We start from the raw sequence: 16,446 nt of genomic DNA on the forward strand, positions 1-16,446 counted from the left end.
TGTAATATGTGCAGTAGAGTATTCAACTCCCTGCAGGCAGAAACTTGAATACACAGTAAGTGTTTTCTTCACCCTCTTTCTTGCACGAATAACTTGTAATATATTCAGCAGAATCTCTCGCCCAGACGTATTAAACAGGAAGGTTATTATTTTGTATATATGAAGAAATATTTCCTTAAATATCACTTTAGAATTTTGTCAGGTGGTGTGAATTGTTGCTTTTTCCTGGTCTCTTAAAAACAGTAAACCCTATAACTTTATCAAAGTTCTGAAATAGTTCTACTTTATTATTTTATTGAAATTAGCATGATGTATCTATGCTTTTGCTGCTTTAATCATACTTTCAGTTCTTAATTTTAAATGTTTTAGTTCTTCATGTTGTTCAACCCTAGCCCATAGTCAGCTATTGATAACTAAATGCTTTGGCTTGTATTTCATGCATTGAAAATAAATAAACCCATCCACAGACAGTTTTTCTCAGTTCTAACTCAAACAGAGATGGGAGGGTATTTTAAAAATTAAGGTAGTGCATGGCTGTGCTTTGCCATCTTCACTTCCTGTTCTGTATACTGATGGTTAGCTTCAATGCTTGTGATTGCGACTGCTGCTATATTACAGAATCGTAGAATCATAGAATAGTTAGGGTTGGAAAGGACCTTAAGGTCATCTAGTTCCAACCCCCCTGCCATGGGCAAGGACACCGCACACTAAACCATGTCACCCAAGGCCTCATCCAACCTCGTCTTGAACACTGCCAGGGATGGAGCATTCACAAGAATAGGCACATAGCTTCCAGATTATACTATGTCCATGTGATGGTTCCTGATTAAGGCTCTTGGTCCAGAGATGAAGATTGCAGCTAAAGTTTTAGGCAAATACCTGTACTACTGATGATCTACTAACATGTAGTGTGCTGTGCATTTTTAGACTGCTACACTTCAGTGATAAATGTATGCTTTGTACATACATTTATGCATTGTTAAATATAGTTTTGTGATGTGGGGTTGTTTTTTTGTAGGTTTTTGTGTTTGGTTGGTTTGGTTGTTTTTTTGTTTGTTTTTTTTTTTCCCCAAGAAAATGTAACTTGGTTATTTTACAATAATGTCAGTGTTTTCCTGTAGGCTCTGGGGGAAAGAAATTTGTTCTTAGTTTTGAAATTCTACCCTGCTTGGTGTTAGAAGCAAATACAGCAGTTTAAATATAGATCTTCAAGTAGCTTCTGGGAAATGAACTTATGAATGAATTGATTTTACTTTTAGTGTTCTTATACCTCTATTTTAAAATCATGAGGATCAATAATTAGCTTTGAAGTAAAATGTCTCAAGGCACTGCAGCCTTTCAGGTGAAAGTCTTTGATCCAGGCTAGTAATGCTTAGAAGTCCAGGAAGTTTTGATGTTATTTCTTTACTGTAGAAATTCCTCCCCTCCTCCCCCCAGTCTAATTTACAATGTAATCTGTTTCAGTTAAGCTTGCTTTCCATTATATTTTGTATAGTTGCCTGTGTTAATGGTTTGGAGGCTATAAAAATAACAAATGATTATGATACAATTCTTTAGGATCAGTGTGAAAAAATGTAAGAGGTAGATAAGAATAATGAGTTCTGGTGCTAGGTTGAAGTATAGCCTGTGGCATTGTGGCTTAATATTTTTATGGCTTTTTTCTCATAAGAAGTGCAGGTGACTACCGTGTGAAATAACTAAGCTTTCCATTCAGTGTTCTTAAGACAAGATGGTATCTAGACAATAGTCAAGGGGAAAATGAAAGTCTACCAATAACCTTGGGCTGTTTCTTGGTTTTGAGAACTGTTAAAAGATTATAGTGTAAGATGCAGTCTTGGGTTTCTTTTCTACATTTGCTTGGCCTAATATCCCAACATTATCATGTTTGATAACTGATCGGTACTGTTTTGCAGCCTGATACGTGTACTGGAGATGCAGAAAGCATGTAGCAGGAAGCTTTGAGCAGTTGTGGATTATCAGTTTCTCCCAACAGCAATAAAAATTGAAGAATGAAGGTGACTGGATTTATTTCCTTATGGACGTTGGTTTTATTGCCTTGTGTCCAGCTAGCAAATCCTGCAGAGCATGAAGATGTAGTAAAGCATGCAATAAAACTGCACCGTGGGAAAGGAGCTGTTATCGCTCAGAGAAAGCAGTGGGTGTTGGAGAGCTGCAGAAAGCTGTCTGGTCTTCTTCGCCAAAAGAACGTTGTTCTTAACAAACTCAAAAATGCCATAAGAGCGGTTGAGAAGGATGCTGGACTATCAGATGAAGAGAAACTTTTTCAGGTTCATACCTTTGAAATCTTCCAAAAGGAGCTAAATGAAAGTGAAAACTCAGTCTTTCAAGCAATCCATGGTCTCCAGAGAGCTCTACAGGGTGATTACAAAGATGTTGTAAATATGAAAGAAAGCAGTAGACAGAGACTGGAAGCCTTGAGAGAAGCTGCAATTAAGGTTAGTTCCCCCATGTTTATTTACTAGAGTACTCACAATTTTTATTTTATCGTGGCACAGTTTCAGTCTCTTTTAATAAAAAAAGAGGCTTTACATAAAACTTGCAATGTTTACTGTTTACAGTGGATTTTGCATTAATTGTTCTCGTTTGTAAAATTGAAAGTAGTTCTGTTGTAGATCTTAAAACTTGCTAGCAGTCAATAGTTCTTATTTGAAAACAAAGATAAACATAATCATAAGACCTATGACAAATATTATGTTAAAGGGAAAGGCATACCAGAAGTGAGTCAGTGCACATAGCATAATTGCACTAGACAAGCCGGTGGGATTATCAGAGTGGAAATAATGCCATAAATTGGCAAAATACTGTCATTTTCCACTTAATGAGAATTGTTCATTCAAAATACACATTTTAAGCAGAATGACTTCTTGCCTTTTATTTCTATATTCATACAGATATGTGTAAAATGGACATGCAAAATATGAGATGACTAGATTTTTAATCTAAGTATAGCAGTTCTAGCCTAAAAAGTACAGGTCTGAAGAACAGTGCGTTCCAAGAAAAGCACATATGAGTAGCCGTTGAGCACAAGTACTTTATGGAAGATTTGAGTTCTCATGTCAATGCAGACCTGTTAGGGTGTGCAATATCTGCCACTGTCTACTGGACTTTGTAGCACTCAGACTGTGTATTGAAAAGTCTCCCATTGAGAGAAAATGTCGCTTAGTTCATTTGGTATTTAAACTGCTCTGTTTCCTTGCTCTACCTGTCAACCACTGGAGGAATATATTAAGAGTTTTCTTTGGTTTCTGCCTCCTAAAAGAAGAGTCTGCCCTTGCACAAGGGAACAAGAGCAGGGGATGGGGAGTAATTGAGGTATAGAATCACAGAATTGTTTGGGTTGGAAAAGACCTTAAGATCATCTAATTCCAACCCCCCTGACATGCACAGGGACACCTCACACTAGACTAGGTTTCTCAAGGCCCCATCCCACCTGGCCTTGAACACTGCCCGGGATGAAGCAGCCACAACTTCCTTGGGCAACCTGTACCAGTGCCTCACCACCCTCACAGTAAAGAACTTCTGCCCTTGTATCTAACCTGAACTTTCCCTGCTTAAATCTTCCTGTCCTCCCTTGTCCTGTTGCTACAGTCCCTGATGAAGAGTCCATCTCTGGCATCATTGTAAGCCCCCTTCAGATACTGGAAGGCTTCTATAGTATCAGAGCTGGGAGAATCTCTGAAGGACATTTTTTGTAAGAGATGGGCAGATCTTAACAGGTGAAGATGGCAAAAGATTATGTGCAGTGAATTATGGCAAGAAAGGCTGGTGGAAGTAGAAGTTAGTATGCAGGCTTGGGAGTCTGGAGTGGTCCATGGATTGAAAACAAAGACTGAAGTATGACAAATTTGGAGAGGGAGTAGTTTGGATCTGTGTGTGTTCCAATGAAGTGCTCAATATGCCTTTGATATTGGCACTTAATGTAGTGCCAGCCTGCATAGAAATGGTAGCAATTGTAATAAAATGACTTGATTTTCTTCAGAGTTCTTAAAATAGCAACAGTGAAGCTGTCTAGAATTATCTTTCTCATTTACCTATTTTTTGGCAGCATTACTGTAAAATACTTAAGTAATGTGTCCTTGAACTTGAGAATGGTGCTTCCTCATTTTTCTCATAAAAGGAGGCCTGTGTGTGTAATGATGTGGTTTAGATGTGCGTCCTGTTAAAACTTAACTTCTGTGGGGATGGATTGGGCAGGCTTTTCTGTATTATCATATCAAGATATTTACTTGAATGAGCAATCATTTACACTTCTTATGTCACATGCATGACTATTTAAACAGAATACTTGTTATTCTAACCTTACAACAGCAATTGTTATATAATGTGAAATGAAGAATAATGGGAAAGGGAAAATGCATGCCAAAAGGATGACAATTACATGGGGTCTGGTTTTGTTCCAGTTTCATTTTACTGAAATGATTACTTTGTTAATGTAGTCATAAGACATCCTTTCAATTTTTTAAACTGTGATTGAATGGAAAATACAAATGACTGTAGGGGGTACTGGACTCTTTATTTCTGTTTAGTTGAAGCATTTGGATTTTTTTAGTGCTGAGAGATGTATGCATGTCTGATGCATTTCCTGCTCGCTCTGTTGCTGGGAAAAGGTATCGCAGAATCATTTGGGGAGGGCAGGGAAGGAAGAAGTGGTGACATTAGCTTCTGCCTTCCTTTGCTCCAGGAACCTGTGTGGAACTTAAGGAAAAAGCAACAAAATCTCACCTGCTTTTTATCAGCTTCTAATTTCTTGGGTGCTTCCTACTTAGACATTAATGAAAAACAAGTCACAAGTAGTGCAAAGATGCATCCTCTTCTAGCTGTGCTTTTTGTCATCTCTCATTAAAGAGCAACAGTGACACCGTGTTCTTAACCAGCATTGCCCCAAAGTCTTACTTCATCTTACTCAATTTTGCTCATGTGTTCCTAGGCATTCCAGTCTCCTGTTCAGTACACAATCCCTATCTGTATTACCTTGCTTAACCGATTGTTTGTATGTTACCTTGTGATCAGATGTCTCCAATCCCAGCATGAGTTGCAGAACAGTGTGCTGTGGTGCACTTCTGCTTAACACGCAGCAGGCTGTTTGAGCTAGCTTGTCCTTTTTATAGACACTGTAGGTGAAAACAGAGATGCCATTTTAATAGACTACAAAGACCTTGGTCTTCATTAATTAAAGGAACTTAAACTCAGATTTTTTTGAGGCTCTTCTACCTTGCTCTCCAGAGAAAGTTAACTTCTTGCAAATTAGAGCATTGTTTTTTTTGCAGTTCTTTATTTCTCTAGCTCTGTTCAGCCTGTTTGTCTCAGCTGACAGAAAGGACTGATCATATCCTTCCACCCCAAATCTGTTCCATTTTTGAGGGGAAAGAATCTAATCCTCACCATTTCCATCTGGTGTTCTAAGTTGTTGTTGACTGAGGAAAGACTCTGAAGCTCATATGGGGGCTGTTTTTTACATCTTTGAAGCAATGTCTGCTAGCAGAGAATGACAGGAAATGTTTTTCCTTGAGGCTGTATGAGAGTGACTGTGTCTCTTGCTCATGTGTTGCATAAGAACTAAAGCAATTGACATTGGGCCAAGCACATTAATAGTTACGTTTTTCCCAACTTCAGTTATTTTGAGAACTGGATAATTTCCATCATGCCAGTGTAACTATGGTAATTCTAAACACCAACAGACAGCAATACTGCAGTTTCATCACAACCAAAGATATTCATCTGACTGTCCAGATTTCAGAAGGGCTAAGCCACAGTTACAGGCTGCACTGAATATACTCTTGTCTTAGCATCAAGGAATTAATGACATTATATGCATGTTCTTGCAGGTTTCAAGGGGAAAAATGTTCATCCGCAAACATGCGGAGGACGGAACACTCCAGTTATTAAACATAGGAATTTGGGACCATTTTAGATGCCCAGGTTATCGAAGGTATGTGTGTGTGGTAGGCAGATAAAACACACAACCTAAGGGAGACCTATATTCTGTCTGATAGTTCTAACTGGGTATGGCGGAGCATCCAAAATAGGGACAGAAACTTATGTTTTCCAGGAATTCAGGCTGACCTAGAGATTGCTTGTGTTTTTTGCCCAATCTTTTTTTTCCCTTGGTAGTAATACTGGCTCTTTGAAGAACAGATGTAGCGTGTCTCTCATGTAAATATTCTCTGTATCCTGAATCTAATGGAAAGGAAAGCCTGCCGTTGCGTATATTTCCTCATTCATAGTTGTTCTTGCTCTCAACCAATGTATCTTTAAAATAATGTAGATATGTAAAGTGAAGCTCCACCCCCTCCAGTCCCTTGTCCATCCCAAACCTGAAATTATACCCTGTCAGTACACAAAGTATTTTGTTTGGTTATTGTCTTCTTAACCATGTTAAGTCCAGTCTTGATCAGTAAATATTTTTTAGTTCTTTTTTTGAACCTGAAATATCCAAAGGGAAATGAAATACCATAATTTTTATCAGGGAAGCTACTGAAATATTTTCATGCCATGTTGAACCACATCAGTATTTTTTTTTCTTCAGAAACCTAGAAGTGGATGTTAGAAGTCATTGGTGCAAGTTCACAAGAGGCTCAAACTGAAAAAATGGACAAAGTATTTTAGTTTTGATAGCAAAAATCCTTCTTGGAAACAAAAGGGAACCTCAGCCTGCGTGCTTGACTGCTCGTCTGTACTCTTCTGTTTTTATTTTTTTTCCTAGCCGTTTCCACAGTTATTGTAATTTCAGAAAACCATAAACAGACCTCTTCCCATGTTTGCAAAACAGCTTCTAAAATTAAGAGTCACTGTTTTCCTTCCAATTTGTTTGTTTGTTGTAGCCAGTAAAGCTATGCTTTCAAGGTTATCATGCTTCCCTGCTAAAGCACTGACCTCTAAACTTTACTTGGCTCTGAAATGTTTCCTAGAGTTCCTCAAAGTAATTCTTTTCTTGTGTTTTCTGGATTGTAACCTTGGGGCAGCTCTGTAGTTTAATGGATTAGAAAACTCAATGGGTGGGTATTTTGTTTGACCATCACTTTTCTTGCTCACTTCCCCCAGTGAAAACTGGCAAACCAGAAAGCAGTCTTCAAATATGATTATAAAGTCTACATTGCTTTTGTAGCAACACTTGTAGGATGTTTTGTGTCAAAAGAAGCATGCATTCATGTCAGATGTTTTTCTGCTCAAATGCCTGGCCAGCACTTCATCTGTGTATTGTAAAATTCAACAGGAGGAAATGGAATACGTCGAGCTCTTAGCGGCAGAAAAACATCAGGTTGAAGCCCTTAAGAACATACAACATCAAAACAAAAGCCTGTCAATGCTTGATGAAATTCTAGAAGATGTCAGGAAGGCAGCTGATAGATTGGAAGAAGAGATAGAAGAGCATGCCTTTGACGACAACAAATCTGTAAGTGAGATTTAAGACTCAGTCTTTTGGTTAATGTGCATTTATTCTTTAGTTTATATTTGTATTGTAGATGTGTTTCTCTTGTGTTAAATAGTTGTTAGGATTTTAGTGACAAATTTTAAATTTGACTCTACATTTGTTTTTGCTTCCCCCTTCGACAAAAGAAAGTATTTAGAATGGTAGAATGGTTGCTTTTTAGGAGTGAGCTAACGCTTTTAAAACTCCTAAACACTCCTAGTGAGCAAAACCTACTTTTTGCTACTGTTTTCTGTGGTTTTGATTTGAAAGTCATCCCTGTGACTAACACTTTGACAGTGACAAATGTAATCTGTCTCACTGATACAGCCCATTAGAGTTACAACACCTCAGTGATGGTGGTGATATTTAGAAGTTGCAGGATATGGAGTTACAGTGTTAAGTGTAGTCTCTACTTTTTTGTTTTTCATTTTGTTGAGAAAGTTATGGGAGAACAAGAATCCTTGCAGTTAGTTTGTGCAGTCTGGGAAAAGATGTATTATTCAAGGTAAGTACCTGCAATGTGTTTTTGGCCTTGCTTTTTTTCTCACTTCCGTGGCTTTTTATACCTTGGCCTATTTGCATTGTTAATTGTTTGTGTTGCATGACAGACAGTATCCCTCAGGTAAGGTAGTGTGTATTTGGAGCTGGGAATATGTCAGTTTATTCTACTGTCCCATTGTGCTGTCCTCAGGGACTGACTCTCTGAATTGGTCCTTGTTTGCATATATGTGGATTACAATTTTGTTTGGCTTTTGCTCTTGAAAGGTTTTTATTGATGCAGGTTGACTTCCAAGATGAGCATAGCTCTTGAGCTCTTCTTAGGAGGCAAAGCTGAGTATCTCTCCGTAGAGAGCAAGACCATTTTTTGTGCTTTTATTGCAAGAAAGTGAAAGCAGCTTTTTATTTTGTATCCACCAGACCGCAGCAATTGCCCTCAGTAGGAATACTATCTAATAGGACCAACTGTGGGAAAGGGACGACCTGGCTGGAGTGCCCTCTTCTGTGCCGCCGGGGTATAACGGCACGTTTTAAAGAGATCAGGAATGAGGTTTCCTCTGCTACATCTGCCAACTGGAAAAATGCCAACTCATCCTTTTTCTCGAGTGTACCTCTTTATCTTTCGGCTTGTATCTCTATTCATGAAAGAAGAGGAATTGTGAAATGCAACCTGGAGGACTACCTACATCTCAGTCTTTGCAAGAAACAGCTAGTGTGCTTTCTTTTAAGCTAGAACACTAGAAGTTCTAATAAAATAATAAGCAATATAATCAAATAGAGAAGTGCAGTAGGTAGAAATTAGGACAAAAAAATCTGAGTTAACCTACAGTGCAAGACAGGAGCATTTGTGCATTGTGTTCTGCTATGTACAACCTGCTTTTTGAAGTTGCTATTTTGAGAGAGAATCAGGATTTTATTTCCCATTATGTCCTCAAATTTCTTAGTATTTAAGAGCTATGAACCTGTGCCATCTACTCTTGCTCTTCTAGCATAGTCTCTTTTTTCAATTCCCTTTGCTTTTGTAAAAGTAAATATGCACTGTAATGTATTTATATATATTACACAGACAAAAGTGTTTTTCATAATTGTCTTAATCTTACAAACACTTTTCCTTTTTTCCTTATATTGTTTCTGACCTCCAACTAGACTGTGAACTCAACTACATGAGAAATGTATTTATCCAATTGCATTGCTTTCATATGATATTTGGTATATTTTGAATTTTGATTCAGAGAATCATAGAATAGTTAGGGTTGGAAAGGACCTTAATGATCATCTAGTTCCAACCCACCTGCCATGGGCAGGGACACCTCACACTAACTCATGCCACCCAAGGCTCTGTTCAATGGGGCTGTGTTTGCACTGTTTACGCTATGTAACAAACGCAGAAGAGATTTCTTGAACTCTCCTTTCCAAGAAGACCTCACCATAAGCAGTGTAGTCGCAAATGCCAATTGGTGTATTGATAAGGAATGGTGAGGAAATGCTGTATGCTCTCTATGTTTCTGCAAAGTTCATGCAGAGGGAACCCAAACCCCTTGACTTTCGCCTCTGGGATTGCCACAGTCAAATGACTGTACATGGTATAAAAGCCTTTATGGATACAGTCTGAACACAGATTTATTTGCATGGACACCCCCCAGCAATGCCCAGTGTGTGGCCACCATGGGCAGGGACATCCCCCTGGGCTTCCTGGGCACAGGCACTGCCTCAGGGCCAGGAGCCCAAAGGCTTTTCTCCAAGGGATGCTGGGTGAAGGGGCCACAGCAGGGCTGCGGTGGGTGGGGGTGTAGGCGCCCTGTCGCCCCTGTGTCATAGTGCCAGCACTTGGCAACGCAGCATCACAATGCTCTGGGGCAGTATAAGGCAGTGTCGTCCTGTGTCCCACTGCAGGAGTGCCCGGCAGTGCTACCAGGACAGGGCTGGCAGCCTGAGGGCATCCGAGAGGAAGTCCTGGGGGAATTACTGGGAGGGGGTTAGTGGGAGGAGCACTTGAAGCTGCACGAAGCAGCAGGAGGTTCTCTACTGCAGTTCCAGCTCCTGGAGGGGCCATGCTCAAATCTCTTCAGATGGATGGAAATCCCGCTTCAGCTGCCGGGGGACCTGCCATCCTCATCTGCTGGGCACTGGGGAATTGCCTGTGGGGGTGCTGAAGGAGGGAACACCTGGAGCTGTGGGAGGTTCTGTGCTGCAGTTCCAGCTCCTGGAGGGGCCATGCTCAAAGCATCATCGAGGGGTCCTGCCTCAGTCATCAGGAAGCTCACCGTCCTCATCTCCTGGGGAGAGAATGGCAGCAGCCAGAAGATGAAGGACGCACAGGTGGCTCAGTGCCCTCTCCCAGTGCACTCGAGCTCCCACTGCCAAGCACAGGAAGGATTCTTGCTCTGAGGATTCATCAGGCCAATGGCATTTTGCTGTTGTTGGAAGCCCCTGAGATGGTTCCAGGTGGAAGCAGAAAAGGCAATGCCAGTGTCCCCTTGTCCCCTTAGAGGTGTAACCAGTGTGTGGACCAGGAGCATGTCTTGCTCATGCTCAGGGAGTAGCCGATTGCCAGCACTGGGGTCAGGAGGGAATTTTCCCCTGGGGCAGATTGGCACTGGTCCCCCGGGGTTTTTTGCCTTCCTCTGAGCCTGACCACTTGTCAGGGCTCCTCGGATCCATTCTGGCTGTTATCGCCTGGTGCTCATGCTCCATGAAGGTGGCCCCTTGTGTCCTGCAGCTGGGGGGGAAGGGCTTTTTTCCCCCCAGGCTGGACTAGCTAGCATCCCTGGGGTTTTTTGCCTTCCTCTGCAGCTGAGCACAGCCCCTTCATGGGGCTCCTTTGGATCATGGTGTCCCAAAGGCAGGGGCTCGTGCCCCGCATCCAGGGGGAGGCAGCCTTCTGGATGCCCAGGGTGGTCCCAGCGTGGCCCTGGGACTTGCTGCTGTCCTCTAGAGTATTGAGCACCACCCCTTGTCAGGTCTTCCCTGGCCCTTTCTGGCTGGGTTCTTCTTGCACTGCTCTCCCACCACGACACTGCTCCTGCCCTGGCTTTACTTTGTCAGGCTGCAAGGGAGGTTTTTTTCTAGCTAAACTGAAGGGTCTAAACTAAAACAGACTAAAATTACCTAAGCTAAACTAAATCAAATAACTTCATTTAGAAAAAAATAAAATACTCTTTCCACCTGTAACCGTTCTCATTTGTGTCTTTGAAAGTGCTTTTTGCTGCTGAAATTCCCTTGGCATTTCAGATAAGGATCTCCTCCTTGTACAACTCATTGTGAGAGCAGGGAATGGAGCAGAATAAAATGCAATGGAACAGGACAGAATACAACAGAAAGCTATGCTATGTTATGCATATAGAATCATAGAATAGTTAGGGTTGGAAAGGACCTTAAGATCATCTAGTTCCAACCTCCCTGCCATGGGCAGGGACACTTCGCACTAAACCATCTCATCCAAGGCTCTGTCCAGCCTGGCCTTGAACACCACCTCGGATGGAGCATTTACAACTTCCCTGGGCAACCCATTCCAGTGCCTCACCACCCTTACAGTAAAGAACTTCTTCCTTATATCCAATCTAAACTTCCCCTGTTTAAGGTTTCACCCTTTACCCCTTGTCCTGTCACTCCAGTCCCTAATGAAGAGTCCCTCCCCAGCATCCCTATAGGCCCCCTTCAGATACTGGAAGGCTGCTATGAGGTCTCCACGCAGCCTTCTCTTCTTCAGGCTGAACAGCCCCCACTTTCTCAGCCTCTCTTTGTAAGGGAGGTGCTCCAGTCCCCTGATCATCGTCATGGCCCTCCTCTGGGCTTGTTCCAACAGTTACTTGTCCTTTTTTATGTTGAGGACACCAGAACTGTACGCAATACTCCAAGTGAGGTCTCATGAGAGCAGAGAAGTTTGATTACATTCCAGCCACACAAGCTCCTAAGTACAAAGGAACATACAACAAGCTCCTTATGAATTTGGAGTTCCAGAGCTTCAAAGTAGATGTTTCACTGCTGATGTAGTTTATAAGATACTTGTGTTTAGTGAACACTGTTGCTGATGTTGTAACATTAAATTCCCAAGAAGATACTAGAACAGATTTTGGCTTACCAGCCTTTTGGTTTTAGGCAAACTAATAGTCCTCTGCAAGATGGGAACACTGCACTGAACAGTGAAGTAATTCCAGTGTGAAAGTGAAAAGTATGTTTTGTGTTGCAGAGCCAACATTTAATAGTAACCTCTGAGCTCTCTTTTAGTATCCCTGGAGTAGCAGTAAGGGTGTGATACAGGGAGTCAGAAGCAAGGATGACAGAAAAATTGTAGGATTGGATACTTACTGTGTATTCTGGTTAGAAACAGTTCTTCGTGTTTGCTGACTGTAGGGAAGCCTTTCTTCTTTGCTCCAATACTGTGACAGTAGTTTGCATGTGCATGGCATGCAGCTGCTCCTGCCTTTTCCCATCAGCTGAAAATGTAAAAACATGGTTTGGTCTCATAGACTTGGCAATGGACACTTCATTCTGCAATGCAAAATAGCCTGGTAAGTGGGGAGCTTAGGGAGGTAAAGGCACTATATATATTTATCTAAAAAGATAGGTTTGGTTTAAAAAAGGATGAAAAGACAACTTTCATAATGCATGAAAATGGTAATCAGCCTCTCACTTCAACAGCTGAAATGCTGGTGTTTGAAGGAGCTATTTATGCTTCTGAATCATAGAATCATAGAATAGTTAGGGTTGGAAAGGACCTTAAGATCATCTAGTTCCATCCCCCCTGCCATGGGTAGGGACACCTAACACTAAACCATCTCACCCAAGCCTCTATCCAGCCTGGCCTTGAACACCGCCAGGGATGGACCTTTCACAGCTTCCCTGGGCAACCCATTCCAGTGCCTCACCACCCTAACAGGAAAGAATTTCCTCATATCCAATCTAAACTTCCCCTGCCGAAGTTTTAACTGGTTACCCCTTGTCCTATCACTACAGTCTCTAATGAAGAGTCCCTCCCCAGCATCCTTATAGTCCCACTTTGGATACTGGAAGGCTGCTTTGAGGTCTCCATGCAGCCTTCTCCAGGCTGAACAGCCCCGACTTTCTCAGCCTGTCTTCATACGGGAGGTGCTCCAGTCCCCTGATCATCCTCGTGGCCCTTCTCTGGACTTTTTCCAACAGTTCCATGTCCTTTTTATGTTGAGGACACCAGAACTGTACACAATACTCCAGGTGAGGTCTCATGAGAGCAGAGTAGAGGGGCAGGATCACCTCCTATGACCTGCTGGTCATGCTCCTTTTGATGCAGCCCAGGATACGGTTGGCTTTCTGGACTGCTAATGCATGTCATATTGCATGATGTACAAAAACAGGGGAAGAGGTCATTCCCATGATAAAAGTTTTCCTTTAATTATATACATACACAAAAATGTAAGGATAGAAGAAAAGGGTAAAAATTGCAGGTTAAATGTTGAAAATGCAGTATTTATTTGAACAATTAGGGGAAATGTGCTGGGGAATCAGTAAAGGAAAACAGAAGCCTGTTTTATAGATGTCTTATGTGAATGCACTTTGTCATTAAATTGGGGAGCTGCTTGGGCAAAATACAGCAATCCAGAAACATTGAGTGTTTTGTAGTCAGTCACAGCAATGACAGCAACCCACTCTCTTTACTGGAGTCTAAGAGAAATAACAGCCTTAAGTGTTTCTGAATATTTGTAAAATCTACCTTATTAAAAATACAGTGAATAATGAAGTCATCCTAGTGTATTCCACTTGTAATTACAAGCAGTGAAGACAGACCTAGATAAAATCTTCTTATTCTCTTCTTAAAATTTACAGGACAGTGACTTTTTCTCGACTTGGAACACAGTCAATTCAAATTTTTGTGAACTGAATATCACTTTGTAATCTCATTGTAACATTTTATTCTCTTGAACAAAATCATTTTTTAAGCAAACCTTTTGTGTTCTAAATGTGTTAAAGCACTAAAAATAAAACAACCCCAAAGCAACCCCACAAACATTTTAGGTTGGATGCAATTGGAAATCCTGGTTTGCAATTTTACAGCTGTGAAATCCTGTCTTTGCAGTTTTTGGTTGGACAACTTGGCTAAAGAGGTCTGGAAAAACTTTTGGTTTTAAAATGTAAACCAAATTATAACCTTTTCTGTTATGGGCATCAAGTTTTGATAAAGTGACTGAAAGAATTCTCTAAGAAGAAACTACAGTATTTCTAGTTGGTGTCAGCAAGTTCTAGAGCAACTTAAGCACAGCTAATAATCTTTCCCTTTTTACTGTATACTTTGTTGACAGTCCCCCTTGTTGCTCCCCATTTCTTTTTCTTACAGGTAAGAGGTGTAAACTTTGAAGCAGTTTTAAGGGTGGAAGAAGATGAAGCCAACTCCAAAAGCAATACTTCAAAAAGAGAAGTAGAGGATGATTTAGGGCTTAGCATGCTTATTGATTCCCAGAACAATCAGTATATTCTTACCAAGCCCAGAGATTCAACCATTCCTCGTGCTGATCATCATTTCATAAAGGTAATAATTTTAGAGACATTCTTGTCATTCATTTTGGTAAGATTTAGTCCCACTAGTTTGATGCCAGTACTGCTTGGTTGGATTGAATACAGTTTTAGCATTTTTTTCCCCTCTAAAGTTATCCTAACATTCATGATTCCCCGGTCTACTGGTGATCTGGCCAGTGCGTTCCCTACTTCTAGTACAGTCTCCTCAAGACTCATAGTAATGCTGCATGAATCGTTTCTGGGTTTATTTGGTTTAACTTGTTGCACCTTTGGGGCACCATCCCTCTTACTGGACTGCAGTATTAAAACAAGCTACTGCTGTGCCTGATAAGCTGCTTCCATGTTGTCACTAGAAAGAATTTACCTCTTAATGCCTTGCATGGAAGAAAAGGGATGCAGGAAGCTGCATGGACATGGGTTTTTGTGGTATTTGTGCTTCATAAAGAATAACTTTATTTGGATTTTTTTTTTTTTTAATTCAAACCAAAATGGATGTTTCACCATTTTATTTTAATGCAAAGTGGCTTTCCCCCCACAATTCCCTAGGAAACTCTATACTTTCTCTAATGTATTTAAAATACTTAGTAATTGATAATAAACCCCAAAGCTACCAGTTACTGAAGGTCAGTACCTCTGATGCTTCATCTGCAAAACCGCAGTGTTTACACCTACAGCAAAGTGTTCAGGTTAGTTTACTAAAGTTGTGTTTTCTTCTCACGGGCAGTATTCTATGTTTAATTTTACAGTGCTATTTATCCTTTGAAATAAAAGGGTAAAAAACCCCACTTTAATTTCATCACAGATTTGTGTTTTATATTAATGCATTTGTAAATCTTGCATATTTAGGATATTGTGACAATAGGAATGTTGTCTTTGCCATGTGGCTGGCTGTGCACAACAATAGGACTGCCAACCATGTTTGGGTATATCATCTGTGGAGTACTCCTGGGACCATCAGGACTAAATAGTATAAAGGTAAGTATGCAAGTAGCTTCTTGAGTGATTTCATTTGTTGAAATCTTTAAAAGTAGATTTAAAAGAATATGATATTGCCAAACTCAGATGTATTTAAAACAAATCCCCAAACCTGGACCTTTGTAAAAGGAGGCCTTAAAACTTAAAGGTCTTCAAATCACTTTTTGTTTTCAATTTTTTCTCTTAACATAATCATGACATAAGTAGTTGTTGAAAGTGAAAGCTGTAGGTTATGTGTTGTGGGGTTTTCTTGTTTGTTTTCTTTTTGTCTTTAATCATAAAGCATCACATCTAAGAGCCAAATTATTTAAATATTTAAATTATTTAAATATTTAACACATTAAAGTGTTAGCAGTGGAGGAAGTGTTTAAAACAAGTAATTCCCTGAGTAGGATAGCTTGGCTTCCTAGAGTGTTACTTTGCATCTCTGTATCTCTTTCATCCTTAGTCACCTTAGTTCTTTGCCTGTCCCCTGCTCACATTCCTGAAGTCTCATGAACCTTTTTAGCTCTGTCACGTGTACCCTGATTACAAACTCATGTGAAGCAGTGGGCTGTGGTTGGTGAGACATTGCACATGTTTTGATTAGTGGTCTGGTGTGCATTAACAGATTTTTAAGCCAGCAGGCAAAACAACACGTTAAGGTCGCGTGGTAATGTCTGGTTAAGTTATACGTGTCTTAAAAATGTTGAATGTCAGAGGAACTTAGGGGGCAGCCAGATGCTAATCTGGCAGGGAAGATAGTTTCCATCTCCACTTTTTTTATTGATGATGGATCCTGTCCTCTTCTGCTCTGGACTGTAAATACATTGAAAAGAAGTGTTAGGGTTTTAAAATAGAATAGACTATTTCAGTTGGAAGGGATATGCAGTGATCATCTAGCCCAACTTCCTCAACAACTCAGGGCTGACCAAAAGTTAAAGCATGCAAAGGGCATTGTCCAGATGCCTCTTAAACACTGCCAGGCTTGGCATACTGACTGCCTTTCTAGGAAGCCTGTTCCAGGGGCTTTGACCACCCTCTCAGTAAAGAAGTGCTTCCTCATGTCCAGT

At 40.6% G+C, this 16,446-nt stretch overlaps 1 protein-coding gene across 3 annotated transcripts in view; it reads left to right on the forward strand.

Annotated features, from left to right (window-relative positions):
* Positions 1 to 16,446, forward strand: part of TMCO3 (transmembrane and coiled-coil domains 3) — a 36,354-nt gene that overhangs the window by 1,109 nt on the left and 18,799 nt on the right. For all 3 annotated transcript variants that reach the window (XR_008973871.1, XR_008973872.1, XM_057422172.1), the window contains exons 3-6: positions 1,914 to 2,456; positions 7,235 to 7,414; positions 14,241 to 14,432; positions 15,266 to 15,394. Coding sequence is in view for 1 of the 3 variants with exons in the window: in XM_057422172.1 (XP_057278155.1) it covers positions 2,010 to 2,456; positions 7,235 to 7,414; positions 14,241 to 14,432; positions 15,266 to 15,394 (948 nt within the window). In the remaining 2 variants the exon portion in view is untranslated. The remainder of the gene's footprint in view (positions 1 to 1,913; positions 2,457 to 7,234; positions 7,415 to 14,240; positions 14,433 to 15,265; positions 15,395 to 16,446) is intronic.

Source organism: Pezoporus wallicus, unplaced genomic scaffold, assembly GCF_028554395.1.
Source record: "Pezoporus wallicus isolate ANWC-B61680 ecotype Strahan unplaced genomic scaffold, APGP_CSIRO_Pwel_v1 contig_5785, whole genome shotgun sequence".
Taxonomy (NCBI): domain Eukaryota; kingdom Metazoa; phylum Chordata; class Aves; order Psittaciformes; family Psittacidae; genus Pezoporus; species Pezoporus wallicus.